Source organism: Babylonia areolata, chromosome 8 (genome assembly GCF_041734735.1).
Source record: "Babylonia areolata isolate BAREFJ2019XMU chromosome 8, ASM4173473v1, whole genome shotgun sequence".
Lineage (NCBI taxonomy): Eukaryota > Metazoa > Mollusca > Gastropoda > Neogastropoda > Buccinidae > Babylonia > Babylonia areolata.
Genome location: NC_134883.1, coordinates 1,674,200 through 1,689,199, shown reverse-complemented (window position 1 = coordinate 1,689,199; position 15,000 = coordinate 1,674,200). Strand labels below are relative to the sequence as shown.

The 15,000-nt window shown below is 42.3% G+C and overlaps 1 protein-coding gene across 1 annotated transcript in view; it reads right to left on the bottom strand.

The window, feature by feature from the left end:
- LOC143284996 (protein Wnt-7b-like) overlaps nt 1–15,000 on the bottom strand; it is a 57,703-nt gene that overhangs the window by 4,932 nt on the left and 37,771 nt on the right. The window contains exon 3 of the mRNA XM_076592161.1: nt 11,729–12,000. Coding sequence (XP_076448276.1) covers nt 11,729–12,000 — 272 coding nt within the window. The remainder of the gene's footprint in view (nt 1–11,728; nt 12,001–15,000) is intronic.

Sequence of the window (15,000 nt, the reverse complement as noted above, 5' to 3'; positions counted from 1 at the left end):
ATTATTGATAATTAAACGCGCTTGTTAAGTGTTTGAAGTGCAAACAGCAAGGTAGACACTACTCCAACAAGATGGAACTTGTGAACCAACCACTGGGCACGCCGTACATCACGTGACTCAAAGTACTGCACTCTTCATTGGTCGAGATGGCTGACAGTTTGTGCTCCGAGGAGCTGTGTGCTCATATTACGAAAAGAAACGACCCCCCCACCACCCCCCCAAAAAGAAGAAAAAACAAACAAAAAAACCGTAAATAACAACTGTAAAAGAACCCACGGCAACAAAAGGGTTGTTCCTGGCAAAATTCTGTAGAAAAGTCCACTTCGATAGGAAAAACAAATAAAGCTGCACGCAAGAAAAAAAAAAAAAAAAAAAAAAAAAAAAAAATGGGTGGCGCTGTAGTGTAGCGACACGCTCTCCCTGAGGAGAGCAGCCCGAATTTCACACAGAGAAATCTGTTGTGATAAAAAGAAATACAAATACAAATACATTGACCTTTCCTATCAACGTTTTGGTTGGTCACAAATTTCGTTGCATGGTGTACCTTTGCGACAAGTACGATAGATAAGACAGTACAGTGGCTTCTGCAACACAGTTGATTTTTTCCCACTTACTTTTCGACGTACATAAGGAAATACGCAATATAGTACAATAAAAACAAGAAGGAAGAACTAAGAAGAATTATGGTTACACAGTTATAACATACATGCATTTCTATAATTCGATATTTTATCTTTTTAAAACGCACAATTATCCCACAACGCAATTTTCATGGTTTTTTTTTTTCTTTTTCTTTTATTTTTCCTTTTAAAATATTTTTTATCCCGCATCTATGGCATTTACATGACTGAATAGTTTTGTTTTCATGCTCAGTCACAAGCATTACTACACTCTACAGTGACAGGAAACAGTGGGGTGTTTTGGAAAAAAACAACAACAAAAAAACAAAAAAATAGAACCCGCCCCCTCCCCCTAACCCCTCCCCTACCCCCTCCCCCAATAATTGCCACTCCTAAACCCTGCCAAATGACTCCCTTAAACCCGGACAGTAATGCTCAATTTTAAAATTTCTTATCACGAGGAACTCGAACAGGGGATCAGAGTGTGGTAAGGGGGTACCTAGCGCTACGCTCACCCAATATTGTTTGAAATTAAGTATTTGTTACACTCCCTATTTATAAAAAGGGCAAATGCTGATTTTTTTTTATTATTGGCTACAATCCCATACTGACTTTCTTAAAAAAAACGACCAAGTAGACAGAGCAGCAAAAAGGGGAGCAAAGAATTTACAGATAGTATAAAAATATATATATATTGCCCACTCTCATACAAGGAAATAAGTAATATAATAGAAAGAGACTTTTATGGAAGTGCTTTCATTTAACTCTAATAGCTCGTCAGTGAACTCTCTCAGACTTTGGTCCGATTCGCAGACCAATTCTAAGTTTGATTTTCAGACTATTATCAAATTCATTACGAACTAAATATTGCCCTAAAGTTGAGTGCATTTGCTTAAGTAATTTGACAATTAAGCATATAATTTTTTTCACTGTGATTTGATGAAGCCTTATCTGCACGACAATGCGTCATCACAAGTCACTGGGGACACTGAATTTTTTATATTTTTTTTTTATTTATACTTTTTGCATTCACTGTCTGCTGTTTCGCTTGTTTGATTAACGACTTCTCTTTTACGAAGTCCATTAAGTAATTTTCTGTAATTGTTCTTGAATATCTATTTCAAATTCCACCCCCATCTACCCGCTTTCCCGTAACTCACCATGCATCCTCCGCCTGGCCTCAACGAGAACACTAGAATGTCAAAATCAATCTCTGAATGTATATAATCACCAGTATGTGAGATGGGATACTAAACAAAATTCCTCCTCCTCAACCAATGAAAAAAACATTTTGAACACTAACATGCACGGCCAAGAATGTTAAGACTCCCGAACATGAGCTCATCCATTGCAGTGACTTTTGTTGCCCCCCAAATAATTCCAACAGTTGAGTTGGGGGGAGTTGAGTTGCCCAGACACGTACCTGTGCTCGAGGTGGTTTTGAAGTGGAACGGCCTTTACATGGGAGGCAATCAAACGTTAACAACACAATGATCTATAACAGACAAGCTCAGGTTGCAAGCTGGGCCATACAAACAACAACTCAACAACAACAACAACAACCAAACAAACAAAAACAAACAAAAAGACCCCAAAAAACAGAACAGGAACGTGATGAAGCAGCCAACTGCCAACACCTACTACACAGCCACCACCATCCCTGTACAGGTGCTGAAGTGACACTCCCTCAACGTCCTCTACCTAATCCCAGCCGCCATAAACAGTTTCCCTTCAACACCTTGGTCAACACGCTTCACACGTCCCAGTCAGCTTGGCAGTTTGATGGCTTGCCTTGACTCATCGTCTACACCCTCCTTGTGGGACGGTTCGGGACTGCTCTTTTTTCTTTTCTTTTTTTTTTCTCAGAGGAAATTGACCTTGTTCCGACAATACCACAACATTACCGCATAACGCAGCACCGCCCCCGTTGTTCCTGACCTGTTGGTGTCGTTGGAGCATCAGTGAAGACAACGCCATCACTCTCCCCCGCCTGTCTCTGTCCTGCGCCGCTCCCTGGTACTCCGCCAGGTTCATCCCTGTCCAGTCCTGGGCATTGCCTTCCCACCTCTTTCACTGTCTTCCTCCACTGCAGACTCCTCTCACTGTCCTTTGCAAAATGGTCCTTCCAAATCCTGTTGAGCGGGAAACATGTCCATACCTCTTTGTTTCTGTTTCTTGACCAACTAGGAGGTCACCATAATATCCTGTTGCTCTTACTGTCCTTTTCAAAATGGTCTTTCCAAGCCGAACTAAGCGGGAAATATTGATTGATTCATTGATATGGAGACTTATATAGAGCCTATCCTCGGTCCGAGACCAAGCTCAAAGCGCTTTATAAAAACGGGGTCATTTACACAACAGGCTGCCTACCTGGGTAGAGCCGACTGACAGCTGTCCATACCTCTTTGTTTCCGTTTTGTGACAGCTATGAGGTCATCATGAGGTCCTACTGCTTGTTGGATCTTGCTGCCAACCTCTTTTCCTGTCCCATCATCTGTGTAGTGTGTGCCTAATATTGTCCTGTAGCATCTCATTTCAGTGACCAGGACGTGTAATGTGTGTCTAATATTGTCCTGTAGCATCTCATTTCAGTGACCAGGACGTGTAGTGTGTGCCTAATATTGTCCTGTAGCATCTCATTTCAGTGACCAGGACGTGTAGTGTGTGCCTAATGTCCTGTAGCATCTCATTTCAGTGACCAGGACGTGTAGTGTGTGTCTAATGTCCTGTAGCATCTCATTACAGTGACCAGGACGTGTAGTGTGTGCCTAATATGTCCTGTAGCATCTCATTACAGTGACCAGGACGTGTAGTGTGTGCCTAATGTCCTGTAGCATCTCATTACAGTGACCAGGACGTGTAGTGTGTGCCTAATGTCCTGTAGCATCTCATTACAGTGACCAGGACGTGTAGTGTGTGCCTAATATTGTCCTGTAGCATCTCATTACAGTGACCAGGACGTGTAGTGTGTGCCTAATGTCCTGTAGCATCTCATTACAGTGACCAGGACGTGTAGTGTGTGTCTAATATTGTCCTGTAGCATCTCATTACAGTGAGCAGGACGTGTAGTGTGTGTCTAATGTTGTCCTGTAGCATCTCATTTCAGTGACCAGGACGTGTAGTGTGTGCCTAATATTGTCCTGTAGCATCTCATTTCAGTGACCAGGACGTGTAGTGTGTGTCTAATGTCCTGTAGCATCTCATTTCAGTGACCAGGACGTGTAGTGTGTGCCTAATGTCCTGTAGCATCTCATTACAGTGACCAGGACGTGTAGTGTGTGTCTAATGTTGTCCTGTAGCATCTCATTACAGTGACCAGGACGTGTAGTGTGTGTCTAATGTTGTCCTGTAGCATCTCATTACAGTGACCAGGACGTGTAGTGTGTGTCTAATGTCCTGTAGCATCTCATTTCAGTGACCAGGACGTGTAGTGTGTGCCTAATGTTGTCCTGTAGCATCTCATTTCAGTGACCAGGACGTGTAGTGTGTGTCTAATGTCCTGTAGCATCTCATTTCAGTGACCAGGACGTGTAGTGTGTGTCTAATGTCCTGTAGCATCTCATTTCAGTGACCAGGACGTGCAGTGTGTGTCTAATGTCCTGTAGCATCTCATTACAGTGACCAGGACGTGTAGTGTGTGTCTAATGTCCTGTAGCATCTCATTACAGTGACCAGGACGTGTAGTGTGTGCCTAATGTTGTCCTGTAGCATCTCATTTCAGTGACCAGGACGTGTAGTGTGTGCCTAATGTCCTGTAGCATCTCATTTCAGTGACCAGGACGTGTAGTGTGTGTCTAATATTGTCCTGTAGCATCTCATTTCAGTGACCAGGACGTGTAGTGTGTGTCTAATGTCCTGTAGCATCTCATTTCAGTGACCAGGACGTGTAGTGTGTGTCTAATGTCCTGTAGCATCTCATTTCAGTGACCAGGACGTGCAGTGTGTGTCTAATGTCCTGTAGCATCTCATTACAGTGACCAGGACGTGTAGTGTGTGTCTAATGTCCTGTAGCATCTCATTACAGTGACCAGGACGTGTAGTGTGTGCCTAATGTTGTCCTGTAGCATCTCATTTCAGTGACCAGGACGTGTAGTGTGTGCCTAATGTCCTGTAGCATCTCATTTCAGTGACCAGGACGTGTAGTGTGTGTCTAATATTGTCCTGTAGCATCTCATTACAGTGACCAGGACGTGTAGTGTGTGTCTAATGTTGTCCTGCAGCATCTCATTACAGTGACCAGGACGTGTAGTGTGTGTCTAATGTTGTCCTGTAGCATCTCATTACAGTGACCAGGACGTGTAGTGTGTGTCTAATGTCCTGTAGCATCTCATTTCAGTGACCAGGATCTTTCTTTGCATTTCTGCCCAAAGTTTCACAGGCTTAGAGAAAGACTGGCAAGACAAGGGCACGAAAACTGACGGTCTCTTCAGATGGTTTGAACTCTTGCTTTGGCATCTGTTGTTTGTGCAGTTCTTGCCACATTTTTTCTTTTCTTTTTCTTTTACAGAAATACGATACTTTGTTCTAGCTTAACCACACCATTGTGGAAGAATATTCGAAATTCCTTCAGGTAAAAGACGCAGACTGGTGAACTATTTTTGGTCAGAGGGTTATATAAACTGTTCAACGGTTTTTTCTGACTCATCTCTTCGAGGCGGCACTCTCGGGTCGGTCATCCCATGGAAAACCCTGTCAACCATTATCATAGACCACAACAACCGCATTCCATCAGCACAAGTCGAAGTAACGGTGATAAACAAGACACTATAATGTCATCCACTATAGACCGTCTTTACTTTGATGCCGAGGAAGGTGTTTTCTGACTAAGCGCGTTGGGTTACGCCGCTGGCCTGCAGGCATCTGCCTAGCAGATGTGGTGCAGCGTATATGGACTGGACCGAACGCAGTTACACCTCTTTGAGTAACTGAACTGAATTGAACCGACGGTGGTCAGCTTTAGGCGTTGTCATTGTGCATCATACGCTGGCCGCTGCCCACTTGGTAGACACACAAGCAAAGAAACAGCAGCAAACATCGAAACCCACATGACGGGCGCAATAGCCGAGTGGTTCAAGCGTTGGACTCTCAATCTGAAGATCCCGGGTTCGAATCTCGGTAACGGCGCCTGGTGGGTAAATGGTGGAGATTTTTCCGATCTCCCAGGTCAACATATGTGCAGACCTGCTAGCGCCTGAACCCCCTTCGTGTGTGTACGCAAGCAGAAGATCAAATACGCACGTTAAAGATCCAGTAATCCATATCAGTGTTCGGTGGGTTATGGAAACAAGAAAATACCCAGCATGCACACCCCCGAAAACGGAGTATGGCTGCCTACATGGCGGGATAAAAACGGTCATACACGTAAAAGCCCACTCGTGTACATACGAGAGAATGTGGGAGTTGCAGCCCACGGACGCAGAAGAAGAAGAAGGAGAAGAAGAAAGCCGCATGACGACAAAACACACGTTGCAACACACCTCCCCACTGTATTGTAAAAACAACAACAGCAACAAACACACCCCAGGCTGGTCAGCTACCGATACAATGTAGATACACGGACAAAGATAAACAGATGTTATCGTATCTATGTTGATAAAGACAGGAAAACGTGTCTTTTTATCGACAGCCTCCACTCAGTTGTGGAGACAGGAGGGGTTTGGGATGGGGGGAGCGGGGGTTGGAGGGGGGGGGGGGGGTTGCGGCATGTATTGTCACATCTTTTTGGAGATGTGTGCTTTTGTAGTTCACACACACACACACACACACACACGCTCATATATATATATATATATATATATATATATATATATATATAGAGAGAGAGAGAGAGAGAGAGAGAGAGAGAGAGAGAGAGATCACATACGTATAATCATAAAAACACCCACGCACACACTTGTGTGCCGCACATACCTGACTTTAAAAAAACCCAAAAACAAAAGCCTTGACATTAAAAAAAACTGTTTCTCAACTCCATCCACAAAATAAATGTATGTCTTTTTCTTTCTTTCTTTCTTTCTTTCTCTCTTTCATTCTTTTTTTTTTGTCTGCCCTTTTATATACTATTCTTCAAAAAGTTGGCAATTGGAGGCAGCTGTGTGTTTGAAGTCCCCCCCTCCCCCCACCCACCCAGCCCCCGCCCCGCCCCGCCTCCCAAATCCATTTGTTCTGCAACACGGCTTTCTTGTGGCCGTGGATGTTATCAGCAGCATCGCCTCCAGCAGGAGACAGCGGGACCGTGGCCCGGGGAGAGATGGGGCAAAGTGGCCTCACGGGGGGGTGACAGACGACGGACGAGCCGATAGGATCAGCTCTGATTGAGGCCTCTCACGCTATCGCTGCCACCATACTGGCGGGCTGGTACAGTCACACTGTCAATACTGTGGACCGTGAGGCAAGCTTGTCCGGAATGTCGACGTCGCGCGCGCCTGCGTATTATTGCGAGAGAGGAGGGGGAGGAGGAGGAGGAGGAGGAGAGGGGGGTGGGGGAAGAATTTTGTTGAATGTCCCGTCACACACATATTGGTGATTGTAGACTTAAATTATTGCTTATGTTGTTTTAAAAAAAAAAGAAAAAGTCGGACTTGGCGTTATTACATACAGTGAGTGCCGTTTTGAGCAATGAGCGCTTTGGTTTCTCTCGGATTTTCCAATTAAATGCTGGGGATGTAAATGCGATCCCTTGATGTACACGAAAACTTGCCTTTTCGGTGCCACTCAGCGTTCCGTGTCCTAAATAACGAAGCCACACAACGATACATTTTACAAACGGACCATTCCTCGGAACTCAACATTTCATCACCACCCAAATCTTGACAGCAACCCAGAAAAGATCACAGAACACAATATCCAAACCGGCTTATACTATAACAAACTGGGCCTTTTTCGGGTGAGGGGTGGGGGGGTGGGGGTGGGGGTTGAGGATAACACAATAACAATACGCACACGTTAAATTGCAACTTCAATCCAAAAAACTAAACACCGAACATCGACACAGCTCTGCGTTTCGAAATACAAAAACCCAAGCCTGGTTTTTTGTGGGTTTTTTTTTTTTTTTTTTGTTGTTGTTGTTGTTGTTGTTGTTTTTTTTATCATACAGTTTCAATCCAATTAAACCAAAACGAAACACCAAACGTAGACAAAACTCTGCGCTTCAAATATAAGTACCCAAGTCTGTGTTTTTCTCTCTTCAAATTACAGTTTCAATGCAGCTGATTGGAACGAAATACCGAACACCAACACACCTCTGTGCTTCAAATGTAATTATGAACTCCAGACTCTCTCTCTCTATCTCTCTCTCTCTCTCTCTCTCTCTCTCTCTCTCTCTCTCAGGTGTTGTTCATTGAGAAAATTGAAATCTGTGTTGTCATTTTCATATGGAAAATATTTAGGTTATACATTTATATATGTATATAGTTTTTTCTTTCTACATCACATTACTTTGAATGGATGGTCGAACTGCACTTAGTTGTACAAAACTGATTGATTTCGTTTTGGATTTGGTTTTCATCAATATGATTACTATTGATATATGTTGTTATTTGTATTATGAACCCCATGTCATTACGGCTGTAAAGCTATTGACATTAAAGTGTTCAGTGTTCAGTGTTCTCTCTCTCTCTCTCTCTCTCTCTCTCTCTCTCTCTCTCTCTCTCTCTCATATAATGACTCCCCCTTTGTTTATATTACTGTTTCCCCTTCGAGGGCTGGATGAAAAAAAAAAGTTTGCTTACTCTATTACCCTCAGAAAATAAAATTCATTCAGTTTATTCTCTCTCTCTCTTAAATTACAATTTCAACGCAATTAACATCAAAGGAAGCATCGAACATCTATACACAGCTGTGTGCTTCAAACATGAGAAGCCACGTCTTTTTCGTTTTTTTTTTTTCTTCTTCTTCTTTTTCTTCTTTTTTTCTTCTGTGAGGCGGTTGGGACGAGCTAGGCGAACTAGCCTGACTGCTGGGCTAGGGTGACGTGTGATGAGCTGCACCGTGTGTACACACGACCCGTTCCCCATGTCGGGGTCGTGACTGGGAAACCCGAGACATGGGAGCTACTACACTGGGAAGGAGCGCAGTGTCGGTGTTCCTATCGACGACTGTCTGCTTGCTCGGCTGTAAGGGGGCAGGGGGTGGGCGGTGCGGGGTGATGGTGGTGGTGGTGGTGTGGGTGGGGGGTGTTTGAAGGTATACGAGGGAATGTGTGTGTGTGTGTGTGTGTGTGTGTGTGTGTGTGTGTGTGTGTGTGTGTGTGTGTGTGTGTGTGTGTTTTAAATTGTTATTGCTATCTTTATTTCTTGCTTCTAATTTTTTTTCTGTAATTGATGGATCATTTGATTCATTTTATGGCATGACCTCTTTTAATTGTACTCTCTTATTTATATGTTTCAAATGATAATGTGTATGTTTGTCGGGGGTGTATGAGTTAGTGCTTTCAGTGCTATTGTAAAGCACATAGAGCTTCAAGAATATGCGCCATAGCAAGACAGCTTAATAAATAAATAAATAAATAAATGTCCGAACTGTAAAGGTAGAAAACACCAAGGGAGTCACCCACCCATTTAGCGCCACGGATTGGGAAGTTGTAGGTTCAAACCCTAGCAGAGGTACTGCAACTATGAGGGACTTTTCGGTTCCTAGTCGGACCCAACCCGTCGTGAAGTGTTTTGGAGGCTCAGAATGGGAAGACTGGGGCCATATCATAGCCCACTGTGATAATACTTCACAGTTGTCTGTGGAAGTGATGCTAGAAAAAAATAATTTCCTAACACTAGTTATCTTGCCTCTCTCAAGTCGGATTGATGCAGGGATTTTGTTGTGGCAAAGGGTAATACAATGCAATGCAATGCAATACAATGCAATGCAATGCAATGCAATACAATGCAATACAATACGATACAATACAATGCAATACAATACCATAAATACAGCACAACACAATACAATACATTACAAACAATACAGAACAAACACATGGTTGCCTTGAATAAAAGCTACTTTGTGTTTGCACATTTCTTCTGTCATTACTGTTGTGTGCACACGTCAAATGATCGGTATAAGAGCAAGCCCGGCGCTTCCTTTTTTGAGGAGGTGTCTGGGTTTGTTCCAATGTACCTTTTATTTACCTGTGTGCTAGCTGAATTGGTAGCGTAAGCAGCATTGGCTTGAAGTTATGTACCTTGTGTGTGGAGAGAGTTACCACTCTTTACTATTTGTTAATCATTCTGTGGAAGAAATCCACTCTGATAGGCACACAGATATAATTATAATCATGCACTCCAGGCTTGACAAAGCGCGTTGGGTTATGCTGCTGGTCAGGCAGTCGACTTGTGGTGTGGTGTATAATTATTATCATGGATTTGTCCGAACGCAGTGATGCCTTCTTGAGAAACTAAAATTGAACCTGAAACTTTACACCTCACGTTCATTGTATATGTATCTCAATGAGATGATGATGATGCTAATAATAATCATCATCATCATGATTATCATAATAATAATTCTGATAATGATTATGATAATAAAGTCTTCCGCTATTCTGGGTTTAACCCGACTTTACTGCAACAACAACAATAATAATAATAATAATAAAGTTGTCCCTTATTCTGGGGTTCGTTCAACCTGATCTTTCAGCAACAATAACAATAATGATAACAATAAAGTTGTCCCTTATTCTGGTGTTCATTCAACCTGATCTTTCAGCAACAATAACAATAATGATAACAATAAAGTTGTCTCTTATTCTGGGGTTCATTCAACCTGATCTTTCAGCAACAATAACAATAATGATAACAATAAAGTAGTCCCTTATTCTGGTGTTCATTCAACCTGATCTTTCAGCAACAATAACAATAATGATAACAATAAAGTTGTCCCTTATTCTGGGGTTCATTCAACCTGATCTTTCAGCAACAATAACAATAATGATAACAATAAAGCTGTCCCTTATTCTGGGGTTCATTCAACCTGATCTTTCTGCAACAATAACAATAATGATAACAATAAAGTTGTCCCTTATTCTGGGGTTCATTCAACCTGATCTTTCAGCAACAATAACAATAATGATAACAATAAAGTTGTCCCTTATTCTGGGGTTCCTTCAACCTGATTTTTCAGCAACAATAACAATAATGATAACAATAAAGTTGTCCCTTATTTGGGGGCGGGGGTGGGAGGATTCATTCAACATGACCTTTCTGCAGCAATAACAATAACAACAAACACCCTCTCACACATCCGTTACACCCCAACACCCACATTCAAGAGAGCACTCAAAACATAATTATCTTTTCAAACTGTTACTTTTCTCACTGGAAAAACAACAACAACTTTCTCTGCATAATTACGCTTGCTGTAATCTTATTGCTTGGTGTGCTCTTTGTGTTGATTTGTATGCATTTGTGATGATTGTTTTGGTGTTGTGATACTGGTTCCTTGCTGTCAGTTCTATTTTTGGCTATGATGAACGTGACGTGTCTCGTGTTGCTGTGATTTGTGCTTGTGTGGTTTGAGACTGTGATGGTGCCTGCGTTGATTGACATTATCATTTCTATATCACTTAGTCAGACATATACTAATAATGTATATTTTCATCCAATGTCACGTGAGATTGTGTTGACTTTGCACATATTTTTACGTCACTCAGTCTTAGATTTGTGTATTTTATTGTACAGCGCGGTGAGCTGCCCATCTAAGATAGTACTGCGCTATATAAGCCTGCATTAAAAAAAAAAAAATAAAAAAAAATAAAAATATATATATATATATTATGTTTATGATTATGATTATGATTATTATTATTATTATGATTGTTGTTGTTGTTGTTATTGTTATCATCATCATATTATTATTATTATTGTTGTTGTTATCATCATCATATTCATTATCGTTATTGTTATCAGTAGTAGTAGTAGTAGTAGTAGTAGTATCATCATCATTAGTATTCTTAGCATTATTATCATCATCATCATTGTTATCAATAACAATCAAGTGAAGTCCATTATTCGGGGGGCGGGGGGAAGGAAGGAAGGTGTGTGTGTGTGGAGGGGGGGGGTAGGTGGGGGGGTATGGGGGGGGGGGGTTGTTCAATCCAACCCGTACTAACCACCGACCTTTCTGCCGGCGCGGTTGTTGTGCAGGTTCATCAGGCCTCGCGCCGTCTCGGGGCTCTCCCGCGCGTCCATGAACTTGCGGGCCATCTGCAGGCCGAAATGGATGTCGGCACTGCAGCCGCCCCAGCGGAAGCCCTCGGGAGCGCGTCGCCCATCGCGCTTGTCCCGGTCGCAGCCGCAGCGCGTCAGGTTGCCGCGACTGCACGCCCGGGTGACGGCGTAGGTCACGCCGGCCGAGCTGAAGGCGTGGATGAGGGCGGCCTCCTTGCTGGCTGTCCACCCCGGGTACACAGAGAGACACAGAGAGAGACATTGGTGGTGGTGTTTGTTAGTGTTGTTGTTGTTGCTGCTGTTGTTGTTGTTAGTAGTAGTAGTAGTAGTAGTAGTAGTAGTTTTTGTTGTTGTTGTTGTTGTTGTTATCATTGATACTGTATTCAATCAGAGATCGAGCTCTGAGTGTTTCACAAACAGAGTCATTGCATAACCGACTGTCTCTTTGGCTACAGTCGAGTGACAGAACTGGAAATAGATAGACAGACAGATACAGATAGATAAACAGATAAATATACAGATAAATTGATTGATTGATATGAATACTTATATAGTGCCTATCCTCGGTCGGAGACCAACCTCTAAGCGCTTTACAAACACGGGGTCATTTACACAACAGGCTGCCTACCTGGGTAGAGCCGACCGACGGCTGCCATTGGGCGCTCATCATTCGTTTCCTGTGTCATTCAATCAGATTTCAGGCACGCACACATACACACTCAGACAGACATGTAACAGTTTACGTGCATGACCGTTTTGTTTATTTACCCCGCCATGTAGGCAGCCATACTCAGTTTTCGCGGGTGTGCGTGCTGGGTATGTTCTTGTTTCCATAACCCACAGAACGCTGACATGGATTACAGGATGTTTAACGTGCGTATTTGACCTTCCGCGTGCATATACACACGAAGGGGGCTCAGACACCGAGATTCGAACCCGAGACCCTCAGATTGAAAGTCCAACGCTTTAACACCATTCGGCTATTGCGCCCGTCAAAATAAAACAAGCACGAAAGATATTTACGCTCTAACTCCGTCTGAAACGAAGGGATGAATTTCACAAATCACCAGAGAGTTCTCAACCATTAAGATTATGTCTTAACTGGAAATGTGAAGTTGAGTTGAAAATCCAAAACAAAATTAATGGGAAGATGTCACTTCCATGCCTGTCCATCATGGAAGATACATCATGACTCAGGTAAAGTTTCACCAAGATGTCTGTGCCATAAGAACAGTCTCCGGCTTTCTGAACAGATACAAACCATAGCAGTTGTTACTTTCGTGACAACAATTAAACCCTATAGTGACCAAAAATAAGTGCTCGAGTTGACATTATAAAGTTCTCCCGAAATGCCTATATCAAATCGTTTGCGTGAAGTCTAACTTTTTGAAAGAGAGAGAAAAAAAAAGGAGTTATCCAATTATCTATTTCACGATACTTTGTTTTGTCAAAATGGTTGGCACTGGTTGTCCTCGTGAAATGTTTTCCCCCAATGTATTCACTTCATCACCTTTTTTTTTCTAATCTGACCAATGAATTATGATCTCTTTCCTTGGACGTAATTTTCTCGTTCATAATTAACATGGTTTGTTGTGCAGCCTTTCATTTCATTACGATAACTAGGAAATGATCCGAACTTTAAAAAAAACATATGGCTTGACTATCTTTTGTAACCCCCCACAGCCACCCTCCATCCCCATATTTTTTTTTCATCCTTGAAAAAAAAACAACATTATTGGTAGATGTTCCATTCTTTAAGCACCCTCCCCCCGCGAGAGAGAGAGAGAGAGAGAGAGAAGAATGCAAAGGAATGATGTTTTACGTTCACAGCACTTCGTTGAGCAGTGAGGCATGAAAAACGATAAAAAGTACGAGTTGATTTTGAAGGCATGCGATAAACTCCATTTTGTCCTATCTGTGTGCATTATGGTTTATAGAGCGGGAAAGTGAAATTTCAATTACAGAATTAAAAAAACAAGTCAAAACAAAAAGAAACAAACCCGTTTCTTTCACGACCGGTCTCAAGAACAATTTACAATGTTACCAAAACAAACATCATGTAATTCATTTATGCCTGCACTTGCACAGATACGTAACTGTGGAAGCAATACATTAACAATCTACCAGCCAATGGGCAATAATTCAGTTCCCAGACAACCTCGTGGGAAAAACAAAATCTCGCTTCGCACATACACAACCACACAAGCACGAACGCGCGAGTGAATACAACGCGACTTACCCAACCAACGAGCAATTAATTTCTGAATAACCTGTTCGTTTCTCTGAAAGCCGTAATACAATATCATGTTAATAACTGTATGTTTTATAAACAGTTCATAAACTTTTTCTAACATTTATGCGCTACGTTTTCGTGATACAGATAGACAGAGAGAGAGAGAGAGAGAGAGAGAGAGAGACAGACAGACAGACAGACAGGTAGACAGACAGAGAGAGACAGAGAGAGAAAGAGACAGAGGTGGGATTTCAGTCGATTAGACCAATGCAGCGGGGATGTTTCACACACACACACACACACACACACACACACACACACACACACACACACACACACACACACACACACACATACACACACACACACACACACACACACACACACACACACACACACACACACACACACACAAAACCAGTAAACAAAAGAAAAAAACAACAATCCATAACCTTGGAGGTTACAATGGAACAAGTAACGGTACTGGAGGAAGCGCTGGATTCTGAACAAACCGACATATCCATGTTGATGAATGCATGCAACCCTAAACCACTAACCCCAACAGACAGACGCCAAATTCAATAACACCGCAAGACCTCATTTCATAATCTTATTATTTTCTATCAATCAGGTATTTCCTGTGACACACAGTTTCTTTTTATATTCCTAAATTAACCTTTCCAGCCAAAGGTTGACAGAACTGTCAGACGGTCTGCCACAAGAGTGGATCAATGGCCTGGTTTCATTGGATAAAAGTCCAAACACTGCTAGTTCAACGCATGCGCATTAGTAGAATTAAAAACGGACGCGTTCTTTAGCCTGGATATAACTACTGTGGGCAACATCAATTTACAAGCCAATTGTTTCGCATGACCTACCGTGCTTAAACTATCGCGTGCTGCTATCGAAATTCAACCTACGATCAATTCACTTTAAGATTAATCCTATATTCACTACGGATTTTATCAATTCGTTCATGGCATTCATT